A 19,431-nucleotide genomic window follows, 5' to 3' on the forward strand; every position below is an offset into this window, starting at 1 on the left:
TTTGCTGCATATAGTTTTAATTACTATAAAATGTATTACCATGACTTAAAGCTGTTAAATTAAGCCAATGTAAAACTAAAACAAATTGGTTCAAGCAAATTTAGAATTAAGTCCTCTTATGTCAAAGAAATACAACATTATGCTGTGCTTTTGCGAAATAAATGACTTTCTTATGCAAATGTTTAATTTCTCTTGGGTGCAGCACAAATGTCTAAAAAGTATCACATTGTTGAAATAATTTCCACCTCTACAGAACTAACTTTATGACTAGAAAACACATGTCGGGAGAAAACACTCTTTTCAGTTTCTCAACTGTGATATCAGGCGTTAAAACCTCATGAAAATTCAGTGCATTAATTGTTTTCAGATATCAGAATCCACTCAGGGTCTAAATTTTGTGGTTTATTTAGGCACTTTGTATAATTTTCCCTTAGGACTCTTTGGTTCCCTATAGGCAGTGGAGGGCTACAGGTGGTTTCAGATGTAGGAGGAGCTGGGCTAGTGAAAGTTCTGTTCTGCTGCTGACTTTTAAGAGGATGCTAAGGAGACCACACCCCCATCTTGTCTAAATGGTGAAAATCAAGAGGGAGACTGTAGGGACTCGATTCTCACCTCATCGTTCATAAGAAATGTGTGAGAGAACGCGTTAAACCCAAAACAGCTGACAGTGTCTGTAAAAGTTTGTAGGGTCATTGTAAATATTCTTTTGGTTAATGATGAGAAATATTTTAAGACAAATGGCATTTTTATGAAAGCGTCTAAAGTGATACTGTAGACTTCAGCCTATGGATTTGGGTGTTTTTCCTAAAGACACTATAAAAAATTAATCCTCAAAATGCCTTGGATATTTTCACTCAAATACTCCAAATACTCAAATTTTTAATCTGTTGAATGCCTACCAAATCTTTTCAACTTGATGATTAACTTACCCAAATTTTTATGTTCATATAGCAGCTACAAATGTTTTAGCAATGTATCCCTTAAAATGATTAGGTCACTTTCTTTTCATTTTGTTGGTACGTAGATGAAATCAAAATCTTTCAATATTAATTTTGGCATGCAGGGCGAATTTTTCAGTATCTTGATAGTGATATGAAACTTCTGCTGCAATGAACTAGGCAGGTTCTGCTGATAAAACTGGGAGATTTGCCAGTATTCAGATGTTAGGGTGGAGCAGATTCAGCATAATGTTGTATGCACATTTCTTGATCAGTTTGAAGCCTTCCCTCTCTCTCCCCACCAAAAAAAAAAATCTATCCCTTAATTCATTTCCTGTTGAATTATCTGTCCCTAGCATTGCACTGAACTAGGCAGTCATTGTTTGCTTTTGTTTGCAAAGAACCTGAAACAAAAGATCTGACCAGGGAGACACCTCCCACTGTCCAGGGAAAATACCTTTAATACTTTTTTCCTGATTGTTTCATCAAACAGTCATATCTCAACATTTATCTCACTACCTGTGAGGGTTAAATCCTTGAAAAGGTAATTAATGAAGAAAGAGGAGTGAAAGATGTAGAAATTAGGGAGGAAGTGCTTAACAACATTAGACATGATCAGAGGAATATCTAACAGGAGACTGAGTTTAAAGAATTGGCCATTTTTCCTTTCCTGGCAGTTGGGTTGATATATTTTGTAGAAAGTGTCAATAATGTTAAAAAATAATAATCAATGAAAATAATATCATATAGTGTGCTATATTCAACAGGAAATTTTTTTGTAGTGAATGAGAATGTATTGTATTTGTCATTGTATTTATTATTTGTAGGAATATTTTTTAAAAATGTTTGTAGAGATGAATTTGCCACTTGAGATGATTATAAATATGGCAGAGAAGAACATTCAAAAACGTTATAAAGATTGGATCGCGAGCAGGTGCTTCACTCCTAAAACATTTCCAGGTGATTTTAAAAGGAAGTTCAAGTGAGTAGAAAATTTTCATTCTCTGCATCAGAAAGATTTCCTTTCTCAGGCTGAGTCAGTCTCCACATTACAACATAAAGCAATAGTGCAAATATTTTGGGTACGTATGGCATGAGAATTCTGCCCTTAGTTTATACCCATTCTGTCCTGTTGACTTTAGCCATATATTTATTATCTCAGAAACAGTCTGACTTGGTCACTGGCAAGATTCTTTCTGCATGGCACTTGTGCATTGGAGGTGCACAGCTGTAGCTTCAAGAGCAGACTCTGTCCGTGGAAGTTGTCTGATTTCCCCATGCACGGTTACAACCTCTGGAGCTGCCCTGCAAGGTGTGTGACAGAGAGACCCTATACAGGGGAATGTAGTGCTGCAGTAAGGTGGGAAAAGCGATATCAAAATGAACCCTTCTAGTGTAAAAGTTAACAACAAAATTAAATTTGACACACACACAAAAAAAGAAGAACCATGGAGACAGTTTTCAACAAAATGTTCCCATCTTAGGGAACCCAGGAGCTGGCTGGCCATGGATAAGTCACCAGCTGAGTTTGTTGTTATCCTGTCCCCATCTGTTTGCCATGTCTTCATCTTGTACCAATTTGTTTGCACAGAGAATGTTCTGGAGAAGTAGCAAAGAATGTAGCTGCAAAGAAGTAGCAAAGAAGTAGCTGCAGATGCTTACATGTTTGGAGGAATTTCCGTTGTTATAAACTTCTACAGAAAGAAATGTTGTGAGAGACAGCATATTTGAAGGCTAGCCTGTGTTTGTGTTATCTCCTGAATCTTTGTAGAGTGCAATGTGTCCTTTGGGTCCCTTCATCAGAGGCGTGTGTTTCCATTTGGGCACAGACATCAGCAAGGTCTGTTTCAAAGAGGCTGTGAGGCAGCTCTTGAGCTAGCAGGAATTCTTTGGATGGGAATTGGAGCCAAAAAAGGATGTGTACAGGAAAATTGAAAACACTACTAAGTAAGCGTGTGGAAGGAAGCAATGTTAGCAGTTTTCATTTGGAAAACACTATATATTTTCATTTTGGCCCAGGCATCAAAAGCTCAGAGGAGGGGAGCAATGGAAGAGTAGCCAAAATAAATGCTCTACTGTCAACCAGGAAATGGTGGTGGAGGGTGACTTAAGATAGTCTGTTTAGCCATCGTTACATCTTATGCATTTGTCTGATTTTATTTTTATTTTTAGTAAGACAATGAAATACTCGTGTCCTATGTACCACTGCAGGAGCCAGGCAGCTGGGAGCTGTTGCTTTGTGACTGCATTTGCAAGCTGGCACAAAACAATGGAACTTCAGTGATCAATAAATCTTGTATTGACTGGTAAAAGAAAACATACGTTGATTTCGGCATTTCCTTCCGATTGAAAATAAATAAATAGAAAATGCCTGCCTTGTGCTATAATTTTCATTCAAAGACTGTTGGAGACATTTGCAGCTAGCCCTGTGTAAACACTGGTAGATTCAGGGAGCACTTGGAGTTTACTTCCTGTAATAAATATCACAAGGACGCTGAAATAATTTTCTCTGAAAGCAATTTCTGTCCCTATTTTACTTTCATAAACTTTAATTTTAATATTTTGGGTGGCCTAGCATGAATGCTTACATTTTTGTTTTGTTTGTATTTGTTTAGCTTCTCATTCTGTTTTCTCTTTTGTAAGAAGAGGCCACTTTTAGAGAGAGTGGAAATGGTGTGAAAACATCAGAATACTCTCTCAAAGTAGACCAGCCCTTTCCGATGTCCCTCTGTGTATGAACCTAAAACTTTTGATACCAAACTGTCATGTGAATGGTTATACTGGTTTCAGATGAATTATAATGGCACTTAGAGAAGCATTTATTGGCAGCTGGCTTCCAGTATGAATCAAGAGTTAACTAGGCATTGTCCAAAGACAGACATAGGAAAGCTGTTGCAAAATATAGGTCATGTTCTCTACATGATTGTTCTGTGGGGTTTGGGTTATCTTTGTGGTTGATTGGAGTGTTGGGGTTTTGTTTGTTTGTTTGGTTGGTTGGTTTTGTTTTGTTTTGGTTGGTTGGTTTTCTTTGTTTGTTTTTATGGTTTCTTTGTTGTTTTTCCTGAAGAGGAGACTTTGGATCCAGATTTCCCTGCGTGTGTGGATTAATCTGATTACCTGGGAGATCAAATACTAGATTCTCATCTTGCTAATGCTTGTTTGAAGTGACTTACTGGTGTTAGAGCACAAGCTCTTAGAAATAAATCAGGATCTTTCCCACTATTGCAAAGTATTACTTTATACAGCCACGTGGGTGGTATAAGGCAGGTGCAGGTAATAGACCTCCACTTGAAAGCTATCAACCCAAAACCCATGAAACAGATAAATAGACCTGGATTTGTCAATTAGTCCTTTAAATAACCTCCTTGGCTTTATAAGCAAAATCTGAATATTGAGTTTGTATGATTGCCCAGTTTTGATATCACAGGCTTCACGGCTTAGTAATGGTTGATTGCACAGTCTGGGTCCTTTAAGAGTGAAGGTTTTCAGTGATGACTTAGTAGACTTCTATCTCATTTATTTGTGTATTTTCCAGGAAAGTTTAAAGGCAGTTAATTTGTACAACGAGCTTTAATTATTTATGATCTGGTCTTTGTTTGATCCTCAAGGCCAGACCTTGACAGCAATTGGACGGTAATAAGAGAGCAGATCCAGATGGAGTCCATGGTTCTCAAGGGACTTCTCCCAAATACCAAGTATCAGTTTGCTGTCCGAGCAGCAAACTCCTATGGATCAAGCCCTGCCAGTACACCGAGTGACATCATCCGAACGTTCAGTGAGTAGAACCAGCATTTTTCAATTAAAGCTATATAAAAATAAAGTATATCTGCAAATCAGTTGTATCTGGGGCAGTTTGTGGAGGTCTGCTGATGGAAAAAGTTGCTCTACAAGCACAGGCACTACTACTCCCATTCTGACACCATTCGGTCCTGTCTGAGGAGCTTGCAGCACCTCGTGAAAGTCAAGCTATGAACAAAGATTTGAAAAGAGCCAGGCAGCAGTGCTCTCATGCCATTTCTCTGCTCTGGAGGTCATTGCCAGATATTTTTGGATCACTACTTACTGACTTTTGTGCTGGTATCATGCAGAACTGATAAGTGAATATCATGGGGAGAAATGGGAGAGACAAATCTATTGTTCACCTTTTTTTCTGTTCTTTCAAACTGAATCTTATATATTACATTTATAATTTCAGCAACTCAGAAAGACCGAATCAAACCTGTTTTCTAGGGAGGAAGGCTCTGAAATGATTAAGCACAATCATGAATATAATTATATAAGGAAGTAAACCTCCCTTTCTGATCAGAAGCTGCATAGTAAAAATTTTAGATGAAAACACATTCAAACATATCAAAATCCCAACTTGTGAACTGTTATATTTATGTTTGTATAGCAAGGTAGGCTATGTACATTGCAGTAAGTGTGGGTCCAGCTGCTGCTGGCCTTCCTTGGTATACAATTCTCTGCCAGTGCTGGTGTGCCTCTGGACTGACTTTGAGGGGCTGTTGCTCCTCATCACACCCAAAGTCATAGCTTGTATGCAAGGATCCTGACCAAGCCAACACAGAGGGTGTTGGGAATCGTGCAAATCGCATCTTTCAAACAGAGAACTAATGCCACAAAGAGAAACAATGGAGGAAAGGGAGCCAAAACTGGCAAATTATGGGAACTATCTGGGCTATATCCTTAATGTTTCAAATTTTTATATAAAAAAGTGTATCAGTACTTTTAAGTTCCAGTTTTGAAGGCGTTTATAGGGGATGGAATACCACAAAAGAAAATGCCTGAATAAAATTTGAGCAGATTAATGAACTATAAAAAAGAGCAGAAAAACTGACTTTTTTTCTTTTCACCCCCCTCACTTGCAAATCAACTTTAATTAACTAGCAGGAAATGAGCAGTGAATATTTAGGTGGGACTATGAGCTCTGCAAGAAGATTTTGCATGCTGCAGAAATGTGGACAACAGGTTTAGTGATCCACCAGTGTGACCCTCTAAGGATTTATTTCTAAATTACCTCCTTATCTTGGAATCCTTGTTTTCACTGACTCTTATAAGGTAGTTTCCATTCTTTTTATTCCTCTGTCATAAATTCAGTCACTTAAACAGTTGGCACGTAGTTTGCTAGGGCTGCTGAACTCATAAGTTTAAATCCTGAAGTAAATATTTGTGAAAAGTCTGAAGGTGCAGTGTGTTCTGGGGTTCCTCCTTCCCTCGATCCTCCGGGATCAACTCTTGCTGCCTCAGGCACACATGTGTGCTCCTTGGTGTTTTGTTTATCTTTGGATGTAGGTGGTTGCATCCTTCGGTCAGAAAGGATAAAGTGTTTAGCTCTGTTAATAAGGGTGGAATCGTCTTCATGCTCTGCTTATTACTGCAGTAGTCCAGAGAAGGCACTTTGCCTTTGGAAGCTGCATGTTCTGCAGAGGCCTGGATTTCTATCATTAGAAGTTGGAATCGAATTCACAACCAGTGTGTATAAGCACTGATTTTTGGAGAGCTTCACAGGGGACATGAGCTTGGTTCTCTGGGCCTGGATCAGATCTGAAAAGTCAATGCATTATGCATGTTTCACTTTTCTCTGAATGGGCTTAAAAATTCTGTGCCGGTCCAAGGCAGGCACGTGGGTACTGCAGTGGCTGAGAGGTTGGTCTCCCTGCACTAAGGGGCTGTCAGGGCTTGGACAGAGACCCTCATGAGGGGCAGAGCTCCTTCAATGCAGGGCTGTGTCGTGTCTGTAATGTGCTCCAGCCTCGCATCAGGTTACTTGTACTTGGGGCTACTTTGGCAAACTCTGGGCCCTTTGCAAATGCAAGTGTTGTTCCTTTGCCAGTCTGCTCTAGGTTTACAGGGTGGATTTTGAAAATAGGCTTAAAAACTGTGCATAGCCACTATGCTTGAAAGCCTGTGTCACCTTGTGGATACCTGTCCTCACAATAACTAGCTTTTTGCAGAGCGAGGAGTGGTGTTCAAAAGTACTGGAGGATGCATGCCTTTAGAAATAAATTCTGTGGCTTTCTGGGGGCGGGGGAGTGTAGCTGAGATGATAGTGTAGCTGACAGCAGCTCTCACTTGTCTTTAGTTGTGATGTCTATGTAGGAGACTGGTTTGATGATAACCAGATACACAAGTACATTGTGAATTAGTAGAAAACCTAAACTTCTGTTGTGAAAAAATGCTATTGATTAAAGCTGTGCATAGCCTGAACATTTAATTTTCCCCAAAGCACTAAAAAACCCTGAAGAATGATTTAAACCACTGACAAGTTTCTTGAAACAAACAAAAAAAAGCATGCTAAACTCAAGGGCAACCAACTTACTCCTAATTCACATTATGTATCTGAAGGCATTTTCCCACTTCTAGTAGTCAAAAAGCCCAGTTCTTTGGACAGTTAATGGCTCACTTCAGTTGCTCAAGCGTAAGTGTTCAGCATATTTGAGGTCCTCTGGGTTCCGTGGTTTTCAGCAGTCGCTGCAGGATGTGCCTCCCAGGCATCTCACAGACACCTGATAATCCTCTGGGAATGTCTCAGGTAATGCATCTCAGGTGGCACCAGTTGCTTGACAGTCTTAAAGCGCCAGCAGATACCTCTAAGTCACCTATTGTTGCCAAAAAGGTGTCAGACAGTTGGCATCTCTGAAATTGAAGCATCTTTATTCTTCAGGGTGCATATCCTAAGAATTACTGTCTTCATTATTACCACAGTTCCTCCTCCAGTCTAAACAGTGAAACATGCCACATGCCATAGATTTTTGATGCTATTTTTCTGACTACCTGTGTATTCTTGAGAAATACCTGAAATATTTCAGGAAGCTGGCAGAAATTCATACAATAACTGGCTCCTTTGCATTACACTTAGTTCACATACAGCTGGCACCTAAGCATGTTAGTGTGTCTGGATTTCAAGAATTTGTAGCTTTATGCTTGTATATGCTGGATGCTTGTGCCTGACTTGAAATAATTAGTGCTTTTCTGATGCTTATTTCAAATGAATAATAAATTCCCAGCATTACCTCAAATGCAGTGGAACTTCAGGGTCTGTATTGCCTTGCGTAGATTTTCTTGCAGCTCTTCTAGGAAGGCTGAGGTATTGATGAGGCCACACTACTTGGGGATGTTTTCTGCTGGGGCTTATCTCATTCTCACAGATAATTCTCTAATTTTGTTTTTAAAAGGTAGGTGGCTTTGCAGTACTCTTGACTGCATTGTTTCAGTTTTGTGTAGGAAAACATTGTCTTTATTTGCTCCTCTAAAGGGATGCTGACAGTATCACCTAATGTGACAGACCTCCCAGGGTCTGAAAATAGAACATGTGGCCTTGATTATAAGCAGTTACCCACTTACCTAGTAAATAATATGTACTTGGTTTATTGCTCCATTTTCAGGGATGAAAGAGAGGGCAAGTTTCCCCCAAGGGCTCTCATTTATTTGTGATTTGGTTTCATTAATTTTTTTCTAGACAGAAATGATGTAATAAATCAGGTTTTTGTTGCCTTTCTTAATTACAGTTGTAGGTTGCGGGTATTTCACTTATAGGGTTGTTAGGGTTTTGTTAAGTCAGATCTTTCAATGTGTCAAGGACAATTTACTGGAAATTTAAAAGTTGCACATGCTCAGTTTAGAAACAACAAATAAACTCTCCCCAAGAATCAAACAAAGTGTCATCACCTGAATTGCTTAAATACCCTTCACCTCCTCGGGAAACAGATGGGGTTTGCACTGTGCCTGGAAGGTCACCAGCCTTGGGCTTTGCCAGACCAACAAAGGAAGTGTCTTCTGTTAAAAATACCCTCCTGCTTGTCTCCACAGAAAACGTGACAGAAGTGTCTGCTTAGTTGGGGCACAGCCCTTCCTCTGGTCCTGGCTGTCACCGCCAGGGTCACTCTGAGGCAGGCATTGGCACAGGTGCTTAAATATTCTGTACGGAGTTTGAATGTGTCAGCTGTGGCTCAGGCACAGGAAAAGGGCAGTCTCTGCCCAAACCTTGATTTAAATGATAGTGATATGTCTTAGAAAATGCAAATGGAGAAGGTTTTCCACAGAACTATGATCTCCAAAGGCTTTGCAAAAGCGGTGTTGGTAGTTATAGGGACAGGGACAAAAAGCAAGGGACAGGCCAAGTGATACGCAGCATCTCACTGTGAGTCACTGAGAAGCACAAAAGTCACATTAAAATACTCTTGATGTGTATTTGATTTAGACTTGTGAAGGGTTCTGCATGAAGGCAGTCAGTCTCTTAACATTTCCATTCAACCTGCCCATGTTGCAGTGCCCCCTGCTCTGCCTCCTACACTCTCTTGTGTCTCATCAGCATGCTGGTGGCAACCTAATGAGCAAAACAAAAGTTTATGTGGCTTTCTATTTGTTTTGAGAAAGATTTCTTTAATATAACTTAATCCCTGATTATTTGGAAAGAGGCTATGGTTCATGACCCCCACGAGTTTTTCAATTAATTATAGAACAGGATTATAGGACCTAGTAGAGGGTCTTAATCAGACTTCATCTCCTTCCACACTCTAACATATTTAATTAAATATAGCATGTTTATAATCTCTTCAGTCTTGTTTTGGTATTTGCAGAGTACCACTTTGCTTAATTGTCCCTGATTTGCCACCCATTATGAGATGAACTCTCCACTAAAGCACCACAGTGATGTGGGGATTTCTCTACAAAAGGACCTGTTAATTTCTTTCATTTTGTTTATCCTGTAGTTTTATCACATCATATCACATGTGACTGTCATACCATGTCCAGGGAGCAAAAGCCAAGGGTAAGGAAGAAGAATGCAACTGAGAAGCCAATGGGCTTACATCTCGTCATTCGTGTGTGTACTCACCTGTATAAGGGCGTAATCAGAAGCAAGTGCATTCCATGACTGCATTGCTCCTGGATGCATTAGGAGTTACCCAAACTGCTCACAGATCAGTGGGTAGAGCAATGGAGGGTGTGCTGGCTGAAACTCAGATAGGTAGAGCCAGGAAGGGGTAAAACTGGAGATTTGGGGCAGTGCTAGAGACCTGTGGATACTAGGACACCTTCTGAAGTTACATTTTTTTCTGGTGGCGCTAAACTTACATCCTGAAGGTCTTTGAAGAGAGGCCTCAGAGCAGTCTTTTCACCAAACACAATAAGTCACCTTCTTTGCTCTCTCCAGGCTCCAAATGTTGTACCAGTTCAATAATGTGAAAGGAGTCATTGTCTGGTTTAAAATAGTGGGTACATTTTGTCTCCTAGGGTCTTCTGTTGGAAAAGCACGGAACATTTTGATCTCCCAGATGAAAGTAGCACACCTGCTACTTGGGGAACTGCCAGCCTCTCCTACGTTACCATGTCTCGTTGGATGCTGGTAGTTATTAATGTACTTTAGTGATAACTCAACTCAAATCAGGAGAGTTACACTTCCGTAAAACTGGCATGGTTTTAAAATCATGTCCATACCTCTAAGCAAGTGTGTGTATGTGTATGAATATAAAGATATTCATATATAGAATATATATATATTCATACAAAATATCCATGAAGATATGGCACTCTTATTGAACCTACATCCCACTAAGCCAATAGTTTGACTGAAAAGAGAGAAAATATGACAGCATTTGGACTATAACAGATGTTGTAGCTTATGACTTCTAAGTTAGAAAATGGAGTTTGTATATCACAGCTTGTTTGAATACAGATTGGATTGTTTCCCCTGACAAATGATTGTGATTTTTCCTTTTTTTTTCCAAATTATCTTTTGACTTTCACTGCTCTTAGGTAAATTACAGTTTCATTTATTAGAAGAACTAAATTAGCTCTGAAATACTTTCAGATACATAATACAAAGGCAATTAGTAATAGCACAGGCTTGACTTAAAAGAAACACTCTCCTAATGAGTTGAAAATTGCTGCGTCTGCTGGGAGCTGAGTTAATGCTGGGCTCTGCTTCTTTGATATGGTTTCTCTTAACCTGCAAATCATATTTGTAATGTTTATGTTTGAAGTTTTACACAGAGAAATTTCTTTGTAGAAATGCATTCTTATAGAATCACTGTTTCCAAAGAAGGGGATTCTGATGCAGTTATGTTTTGAAGATGCACCTGGATTAGACAATCATCATAGGTCCCTTCCAACAGAATAATTTTCTATTCTACTCTACTCTAGTCTTCCTACATTCCTGCCTGGAGTAAAATTATCCTGGAAGGTGATTAACCTGAGTGACTGTAAAAGTGAATATGAGGAGTAAGGGCTTTTGTTCACATTGTGATAATACCTATTGTTTTCAATATGTTGGAATTCATTCCAGTGGTTGCAGGATTGGGACCGGTTCATAAATGTGCAGTCTTATTCTGTAACAGTAATCCCTTGCCTGTGCATTGACAGTCACTAGCAGAAATAATCTGGATGTAGCTCGTCCAGTTTACCTCATCTCATTACCAGTCATAGAGCTAAGAGTTCTCTGCTCAGCTTATTTGGTAGAACTTGGTGCTGAATGTTTAATGTACAGCCAAACTGTATTATTTACAGATTACTAGCTTTACATGCTACAGTGAAAAGACTTATCCATATTCTATCCCAGTCTAGCATGCTGTTTTGGTTGCAAGTGTGTATGCCTCATTACCTCTACTCATTTGCCTCCAATTTTTCTGTGTGCTGATGTAACATGTAAACCCCATTGATAAGTAACTCCCACAGAGCGTATGGAGTGTGGCCAGTGAGCCAGGCAGGGCACATGTTCATATCTGGTGCACATACGCTTGATTATAACTGTCTGCTGGGATTTCTGGGTTGCAGTCACAGCAAAGGAGAAAAGAGTACAAAACGATTTAGATAAGTGCACTCCCGCCCCTATCAGGTCAGTGAAATACTTTTGCTTTATTGTCCACCGGGGTGAGAGATGGCTGACCCCAGTCAGACTGACTCAAGCAGCCCAATAGCACTGGGTGCACATTGCTTCTTCTGAAAGTTTGCTGAGCCTCGTGAGCTTTCTCTGGCTCCTTCGGGTTGTTTAGTACTGGTAGTGAAGTACTTCTCACTACCATCAAGTGGCATTTTCTGAGTCTCCTTTCCGCAGACAGGCAGTACCTAGCAAGACTTTGCATCTCTGCAGCTTGCAGTATAAAGGACCTGCTAGCTACCAGAAAATATGGACATCTTCTGACTGCTAAAATAAACAAGCAGCTGTAGTCAGCTCCTTACAGAGCCTTTGTAAAGCGAGGGTTACCTATGCTGTTTTTAAGTGATGAGAAAATACTTTGTGGAAAAGGCAGATATATGTCTGTTGTTTTAATGGTTAGAAAATGTCTGTTTTTAACCTTGCTGAAATGATAAGTAACTGTAGTGATGTGGTTGCTTTTAGTATATTTCTTCATGACTTCTGGTAAATTTTAATAGCTAAAAAGTGCAAATCAATGTTTAAGTAGAAATTGCACTGTAAAGTGCAGAAAATACAGATATTTTCTATGAGGATCCCCTTACTGTTAAAATTGTCCATTCCCAGCCCAGAGTCCTTTGTTGCAGAGTTCAGAGCTCCAGGGAGAGACAGAAGCAGATTATGTACATGAAAAACACATGGTCATAGAATCATAGAATACCCTGTGTTGTGAGGGACCAACAAGGATAATTAAGTTCAACTCCTGGCTCTGCACAGGACAATCCCAATAAATGCATGATGTGCCTGAAAGTGTTGTCCAAAAGCTGCTTGGACTCTGTCAGGCTTGGTGCTGTGACCACTTCCCTGGGGAGCCTGTTCCCATGCCCAACTACCCTCTGAGTTAAGATGGTTTTGCATGTTTCATTTTTCAAGGTGTTAAATTCCATTTTAAAAAATAGTCTAACAATACACTTAGGATGCTAATTTCAGGAGCTTTGGGGTCAGTGGAGGTGGATTACATCCTAAGCAGAGCATACCCTACCTTTGTGCGTCTCTTTTGCTGTTACAGTTTATTTGGTTGCTGGTAGGGCAGATGCAGAACTGTGTATTTATGAAAGGGAAAAGCTTGACCTAAAAACTATTTAGTCACTAAAATGTTGTCCATGCTGAAAAAACTCAGAAATTTTGTCCTGGGAGAATGATGAATAAAAGTCAGTTTGCAGAGGGAGAACTGAGCTTTGCCTGCTTTGTTTGTTTAATCACCTAAAAAGTGACTTAATGGAGGCCTTGCCTTTGTTTTAAGTTGTGTGGACATCACTTGGACAGCATCTCCCATCTTCAGGCTGACATTTGCGTTGTCTGTACAGGATGAACAATGACGTTACTTCAGATTTAAGCGTTGTGAATTGGAGGGTGGTAAGGTCGGAATTGCTGTGTGTAAAGAGAAAAAAATATATGAACTGAATGTGCCAGTTATGTCTTTTTAGGCTCTGAAGAGTTAGGAAGTGGAAGCTATGGGCATCGGTATATCACAGACACAGTGACTGGTGATGGTGATGGATTTGATGTTGATGATTCAGACTATGACATTTATATCGAAGAGGTAAATTTCAAGATTTCATTTTGGCACTTCTGTTTTCTTTATAGTATTGATATTTTAAAGTGTCCGGTCCTGTCAGGTAATTTAATATCTGATATTATGTGCTCAGATATAGTGATGTAGTTGCTTCATTTTCTTTGTTGAGGGTGAGTTCGTTTCCTCAGATCTGTATCTTGAAAGGTATTTATTTAATTTCCCTATAGCATTTTAGGTTTTACTGAATTGGTGTTTCTTTATTTCCTTTAAGCTCAGACCACTTCCTGCTATTAAAGGAGGCAACAGAAAATTCCTGGTCAAAACTAAGGTTGCGCCAGGATCTAGTTCCAGGCTCCTGTCCCGGGTCCTTACAACCACTTTTGAACCCACTACTTCCACTCCCACCACCACACGACCATCCACCCCAGCGAGAGCAACCACAGCTTGGGCAGCGAGGAGGGGTAGCATGTCCTCTGCCTCACGGCTCTTCGACCTGTCCTGCGACGAGGCCGTGTGCTCTGTGGACAGCTTCTGCATCAATGACTACGACCGGGGAGGCTCCCGCTGCCACTGCAACTTGGGAAAAGGAGGAGAGACCTGTGCGGAAGGTGAGGTGGCTGTGTGCCTGCTGCTGCTGGCTCCTCTTTGTCTGAAGCAAGGAACCAACCAAAGCGCACTTTGGAAGCAGCCAGCTGGGCTTAATGGATCCCTAAGGATAGCAGCAACTTCCACATCCCGTTTCAGACATCATCCCCTTTTCTTCTTTTTCTTTGGTTAGGGGTGAAAAAGTCATTCTTTAATAAAGTTGAATGCAGAACTTGTGTGAAGGTACAGAGGGGAGGTTAATCCTCTTTCCCCCTAAGAGTGAGGGGGTGATGAAGCCACATATGTTGGTAGTCACCTGGGTGTGACAGGGTCCATTGTGGCATCCACAGCTTCCAGAAGAGATATTCAACCCTCCTTTCATGCTTGCCTTTTGTCACCAGCTGGAGCCCTGAACCACTCCCATTTCTAGTGTGGTCTGTTGGATGATGCTGGTCCTGCAGAAGGGATGTGAGTCAAAGCTCCCGTTGTAAAAATAGCACCAGAGGAGGCTTTCCCCATTGTCTGCAGGGCAGAAGTGCTGGAGTGGTAACCCCAGCACTCATGTCAGGCAGACAGGGGAAAGAGAGGAATAAAACCCTCTTCCCAGTTCAGAAAGCATGACCTGCAGTCTGGGTATATTTGTCCCGGTCAGGATTTGTCACTCATCCTTTCGCCTTCTTTTAAGGCATCTGAGCCAGGACAAGAGCTTGCTGAGCTGAAGGAGGCCGTCCTGCTTCTTTTTCCCTCATTGTCTTCTTGATCTCTCCCTTTGGAAACCTAAACTCATCCTTTAGCAGAGTTAATGCTGAGCAGATCACCTGGTAAGCCAGTCCAGCTCCCTCACCATGCCATAAGCAGGTTACACTTTTCCCCTCAGAGTAATTTTTCTTCTGATTTGGCAACCAAGGGGTCAGATGAATGCCAGAACTCACACAAAGATAGTGTCCTCTTGGTTATAGTGGTGCTATCCCTCCTGCCAAAAAAGAGCTGATCCGTCCATTCCTCCGCATGCTCATCTGACCTGCCAAGACCCTGCCACACAGCAGAGTACCAGGGACACATGTATCTTCAACAGGGTGATGTTAGACCTTCGTGATGCACAGTGTCATGCATCAGGGTTACAGACACTGAGAGTGTTTTATCTTCTTCCAACTGGAGTGCTGGAGCAAAGAGGTCTCATTCTGAAAACAATCTGTTGTGACTCAGCGACATGAAACAGCTGCAGATGTGATTTTAGGCCTTGATCAAATATGAAGAGTTGAGGATTTATTTGAACTGACATAGCTGTATACAACTTGCAGAGCGGGTTTGTTAACATCAGTCCAAACCCACCATTTTTCACTGGGGAGTGTGTTATTCCTTAGTAAGTAGTAGCACCATGGGCCGATATTCCTTTGTACTGAATTTCTCTTCAGCAGCCAGTATTGTTAAATAGTATATTAGTCTGAATGGAAACAGACTTCTCTTCACAATCAACAGCTGCATGGCACTCTGGTCCAGTCAGTTCTGCTTGTGATCAGGGCTTGCTCTCTGCTGATGTTGCATTCAGTTTTATAGCACTGGTCCTCTTCACCTCAGCCTAAAATGTATGCCTTGCAAACAAAAAAGCTGAGAGAACTGTATCCAGATGCAAATATGCAAGAAAAACACACTCAGTATTCAAATTGCTAAGAGAAATAGGACTCCTCATTAGACTTAAATCCGCTGCAAAAATAAGAATTCAGGCCTGAAACTGTGTCTGTCCTCAGTGCTTCTTAGGGAAATTAGCTGCAAAGGGAGCAGTAAGACATGTCTTATTTTCATTGTCTCTCAGGGTCAGGGAATAACATAAGACAATGAAGAGTGAGCATTGATAATGCCAGTGGACAAGACCAATGAGAAGAGCCACTGTTGCAACCAGGGATGGAGAGGTGCCTACAGGGACCCTCTTCTTCCCATCACTCTCTTCAGCCTCTGCCCTGAGCTAACTTGAGGGAAGTGCTGGAAGCTGCTGGGCTGTTATGAGACATCCAGTGATTCTCCAGATGCTCAATGCAGCAGCTATGGAGCAGCAGTGACTAATGCAGCCTTGAATCGAGCCACACTTCCGGCATATGTTTTCGTAATCCTGCCAAACAGAAAATTACTTTGTTCTCTCTTTGTTCAATGAATTCTTAAAAGAAGATAAATACAAAATTGATGGGTTCTGTCTTCTGTAACAAGGATGAAAATCTGGAGAAATTTTCTCTGAAGCCTGTGATTAAACTGTTGAACAGTATTTGGCCCTCAGTATCCTGTTTCTTTCCAAGTTCACCAGGTCCTTGGGAATAAAGGAATTAGTTGTGAAAAGTGGTGGGAGGACAAGGCAAGAGGTTAACTGATTGTTGACTGCTGCTGAATAATGGCCTCTGGAGGAACTCTTCCTTTCATTTCCACCTGATGTTATCTAGTACTAAATGCATATATTGATTTTTATATGGGAAAAAGCTGCTAAATAACAGGCTTCTCTCTTTGCTTTTCAGACATCAGCATCCAGTATCCTCAGTTCTCTGGCTACTCATATATCACCTTTGAACCACTGAAAAAATCCTACCAGACATTTCAAATGACCCTTGAGTTCAGAGTAAGTTTGAGCAATTCCAAGCTCACATAGGAGTTTTAAATTTTATTTACTTATTCTAGTGCAGTGGACAATAGCAAAATAACAGCTTCAGTATAGCTCATAATGTAATTGTGGTGAACCTGTACATAACCTTCATCTGTAAAGATCTGTCTTAACCTTCAGTGAATGTAAATGAAGTTTGTAAGCAGCTAAAATGTTTGCATCCGTTATTGGTAGGCACAGCATGAGAGAATTCCTGGGACTAATAATACTGGTGTTGTGGACTAGTGGCAATGTACGTTGGCAAGGTTGTAGCCATGTGAAAGAGCTACAGGCTGAAGTACACACGGAATTTTTATGAATTGGAGTTTGGAAGTGGCATGTAGTATCTTTGCTTAAAGGAAACTATGATCCTGTCATACAGAGCAAAACACCGTATCCTGTATTCAGAGCTCTTCTTCCATCCTCCAGGATTTAAGTGCACGTTATTTTCCACCTGTGAAGTTTGAGACACCAGCTAATATATTCAGGATACCTTACTACTTAAAATACAGCTCTGGCTTGGGTTAATTCTGTTTAGGGACAGAACTGGTGAGGCTGCCTGTAGGGAGGGTGGCCGAGCTCTTGGATGCATCCCTACTCCCACAAAAAGGCAGACTCACCAGCTTCACAGCCTGGGTGTGAGACTGTCACTAGAGCAGCAGCAGTCTGTTGCCTTATGTGGTGATGTAACACTCTGCTGGCAGTTTGTCACTTTAAAATGCAGGATGGCTGCAAAAAGCCGCTGTGTCAGCCGTTATGCACATATGGAGAAGTGCTACCGGCATGGGTTGTTCGTCTTGAAGAGTGTCAGGCTCACAGAACATGTAAAGTAGGGTGTATGTATTCATGTTCAGTAAGTTTAATGTGGCTACACTTAACAGGCTTGCTAGGACATTCTTGCTAGACTTTGTGCTCAGAAGTCTCACATGGAACATGTATAACAGTCTTTGGTACTTTCAGGCTTTTTTTTCAGGTCTGATAGTATCAGACTGTAAGTAGATGGTCTTAAACCACTTAAGGCAGTGATTTTCTAGGTTCAGGGTTCAAAATTGATCAACCAATTTCTGATTCTGCAAGTTAAAAACTCGATCTGAAAAATGCTGACCCTTTCTAGAGAAAAGTTCCCCACTGCTGCTTGCTTTTATCTGTTACGCTGAGGCTTAGAGTTTGATTTTTCATGTTGATACAATGATTACAGGCTGAATCAGAAGATGGTTTGCTGCTATACTGTGGAGAAAATGAACATGGTCGGGGTGATTTTATGTCACTGGCAATCATCCGGCGTAGCCTCCAGTTCAGGTAAAACTTCCATCCTAATTTGATGTAAAGAGAAAGAACCATTTCTGCCTCCTGGGACTGCTATATGTGATGAATATCTGCAGTGTCTTTGCCTTCTGCTCCATGCAGTGCACAAAATGGACAATGTAATTTAATTTAAAAATTCTTTAATACTTTTTTCTCTCATCCTTCTTTAGTGTGTGAACTTGTACCCTGTTGAACTGTTATATTCAGACCTCAGTGTAAAGGCAAAATGATCAGCTTTCTTCAAGACATTAGTCTGGGCCTCATTGCTATGTTATCAGAAGTCCCAGTGAGCTGCTATATTTGCTGAGGTGATGGTATATCGAGGGGTGCATAGTCAATGTTTTTGTTTTGCAGCAAAAGACTTGCAGATAATGTATGAAAATCCAGAAAGGGGCCAGGAACTTCATCTTGTATTGCCTGTTTAGATGACAGTTGCAGGTTTTTTAAATGAAGGAGAGGGTTTCTTGCAGTCTGATGGATATGAAGCATGTGAAAGAGTATCTCCAGGATCTCCTTACTTAGGAAAATGAGTGCTTTGAAAGTGGGGAATAACAAAGTGGGTGATGTGCCTTAGGTAGTGTTTTTGTTCACTTGCACTGCATGGCAGACGGGCAAAGTGGCACATTTTGTGCGCAGTCAGCTCCACAGAGACTCTCCTGGAGGTCTTCTTGTCAATGAGTACTGAGTTTCAAATACAGTAGCTGAGTTCTTAATGTAGCACTGCCTTTCACAAGGTAGCTAGAAAAATTCCCAGGAGAAATTACTGTGATAGCAGGAACTCAGATTGTAATACCCTCCATCCTGAAACAGTTTCAGCTGTTGGCAAACTTTGCAATGCAGCCGGTATGGTCAGAGAATGCAAAATCTTCTCCACGGTAGGAAGACAGATGATGAAGTTTGAAACTTAGAACAGATATACTAGACCTGCTGTCTGATTTTCCTGTGCTTATATGCAGTGTGGAACAGAGAGGTTCCCAAGTGCAAAAGGAATATTTGGAGTCTAAAAATGACTTTTGGTTATTTGATTATTGCGAGATTGTCACCTTGCCCTCTCTGTCTCCTGCTCCCAGGTTCAACTGTGGCACTGGAGTTGGAGTCATAACGAGTGAAAACAAAATCAAGCTGGGGAACTGGCACAGTGTCACGTTGTTCAGAGATGGGGTGAATGGCTGGCTCAGGATGGACAACAATGCTCCCGTGACAGGAAAATCTCAGGTCGGTAATCCTGCCCCTGCAGCTCAACCTTGGACCATGTCAAAGTTATGATGACATCTTTTTTCTTGCTACCAGAAGTCTGATTAGATTTAGAAAGTGCATTTTTATTCATCAGTGTTGGGACATTTAGTGAACTAGTACCAGTGTACAGATTACTCTTCCAAATATGTAGTCTAGAAATCACAAAGATAAATATCCCCAAATCCCACTACAGTTTTCCTGTTGTCTTCCACGCTTGCTCTGCCACCCTTCTGCTACTCTTTGCTAGTCTCAGATAGAGGCTGCTGTTAGAAGTTTACTAGATTGTTCAGCTGCTGTCCCTGCCTGCTTTCTTTTT

General features: G+C 40.9%; 1 protein-coding gene across 3 annotated transcripts in view; it reads left to right on the plus strand.

Moving 5' to 3' along the window:
* EGFLAM (EGF like, fibronectin type III and laminin G domains) overlaps positions 1-19,431 on the plus strand; it is a 74,586-nt gene that overhangs the window by 27,804 nt on the left and 27,351 nt on the right. For all 3 annotated transcript variants that reach the window (XM_039383786.1, XM_027714595.2, XM_039383787.1), the window contains exons 7-12: positions 4,547-4,713; positions 13,278-13,393; positions 13,638-13,974; positions 16,453-16,553; positions 17,773-17,873; positions 18,950-19,094. In XM_039383786.1, coding sequence (XP_039239720.1) covers positions 4,547-4,713; positions 13,278-13,393; positions 13,638-13,974; positions 16,453-16,553; positions 17,773-17,873; positions 18,950-19,094 — 967 coding nt within the window. The remainder of the gene's footprint in view (positions 1-4,546; positions 4,714-13,277; positions 13,394-13,637; positions 13,975-16,452; positions 16,554-17,772; positions 17,874-18,949; positions 19,095-19,431) is intronic.

Source organism: Pipra filicauda, unplaced genomic scaffold (genome assembly GCF_003945595.2).
Source record: "Pipra filicauda isolate LSUMZ 115617 unplaced genomic scaffold, ASM394559v2 scaffold325_size820570_pilon, whole genome shotgun sequence".
NCBI classification, from domain to species: Eukaryota; Metazoa; Chordata; class Aves; order Passeriformes; family Pipridae; genus Pipra; species Pipra filicauda.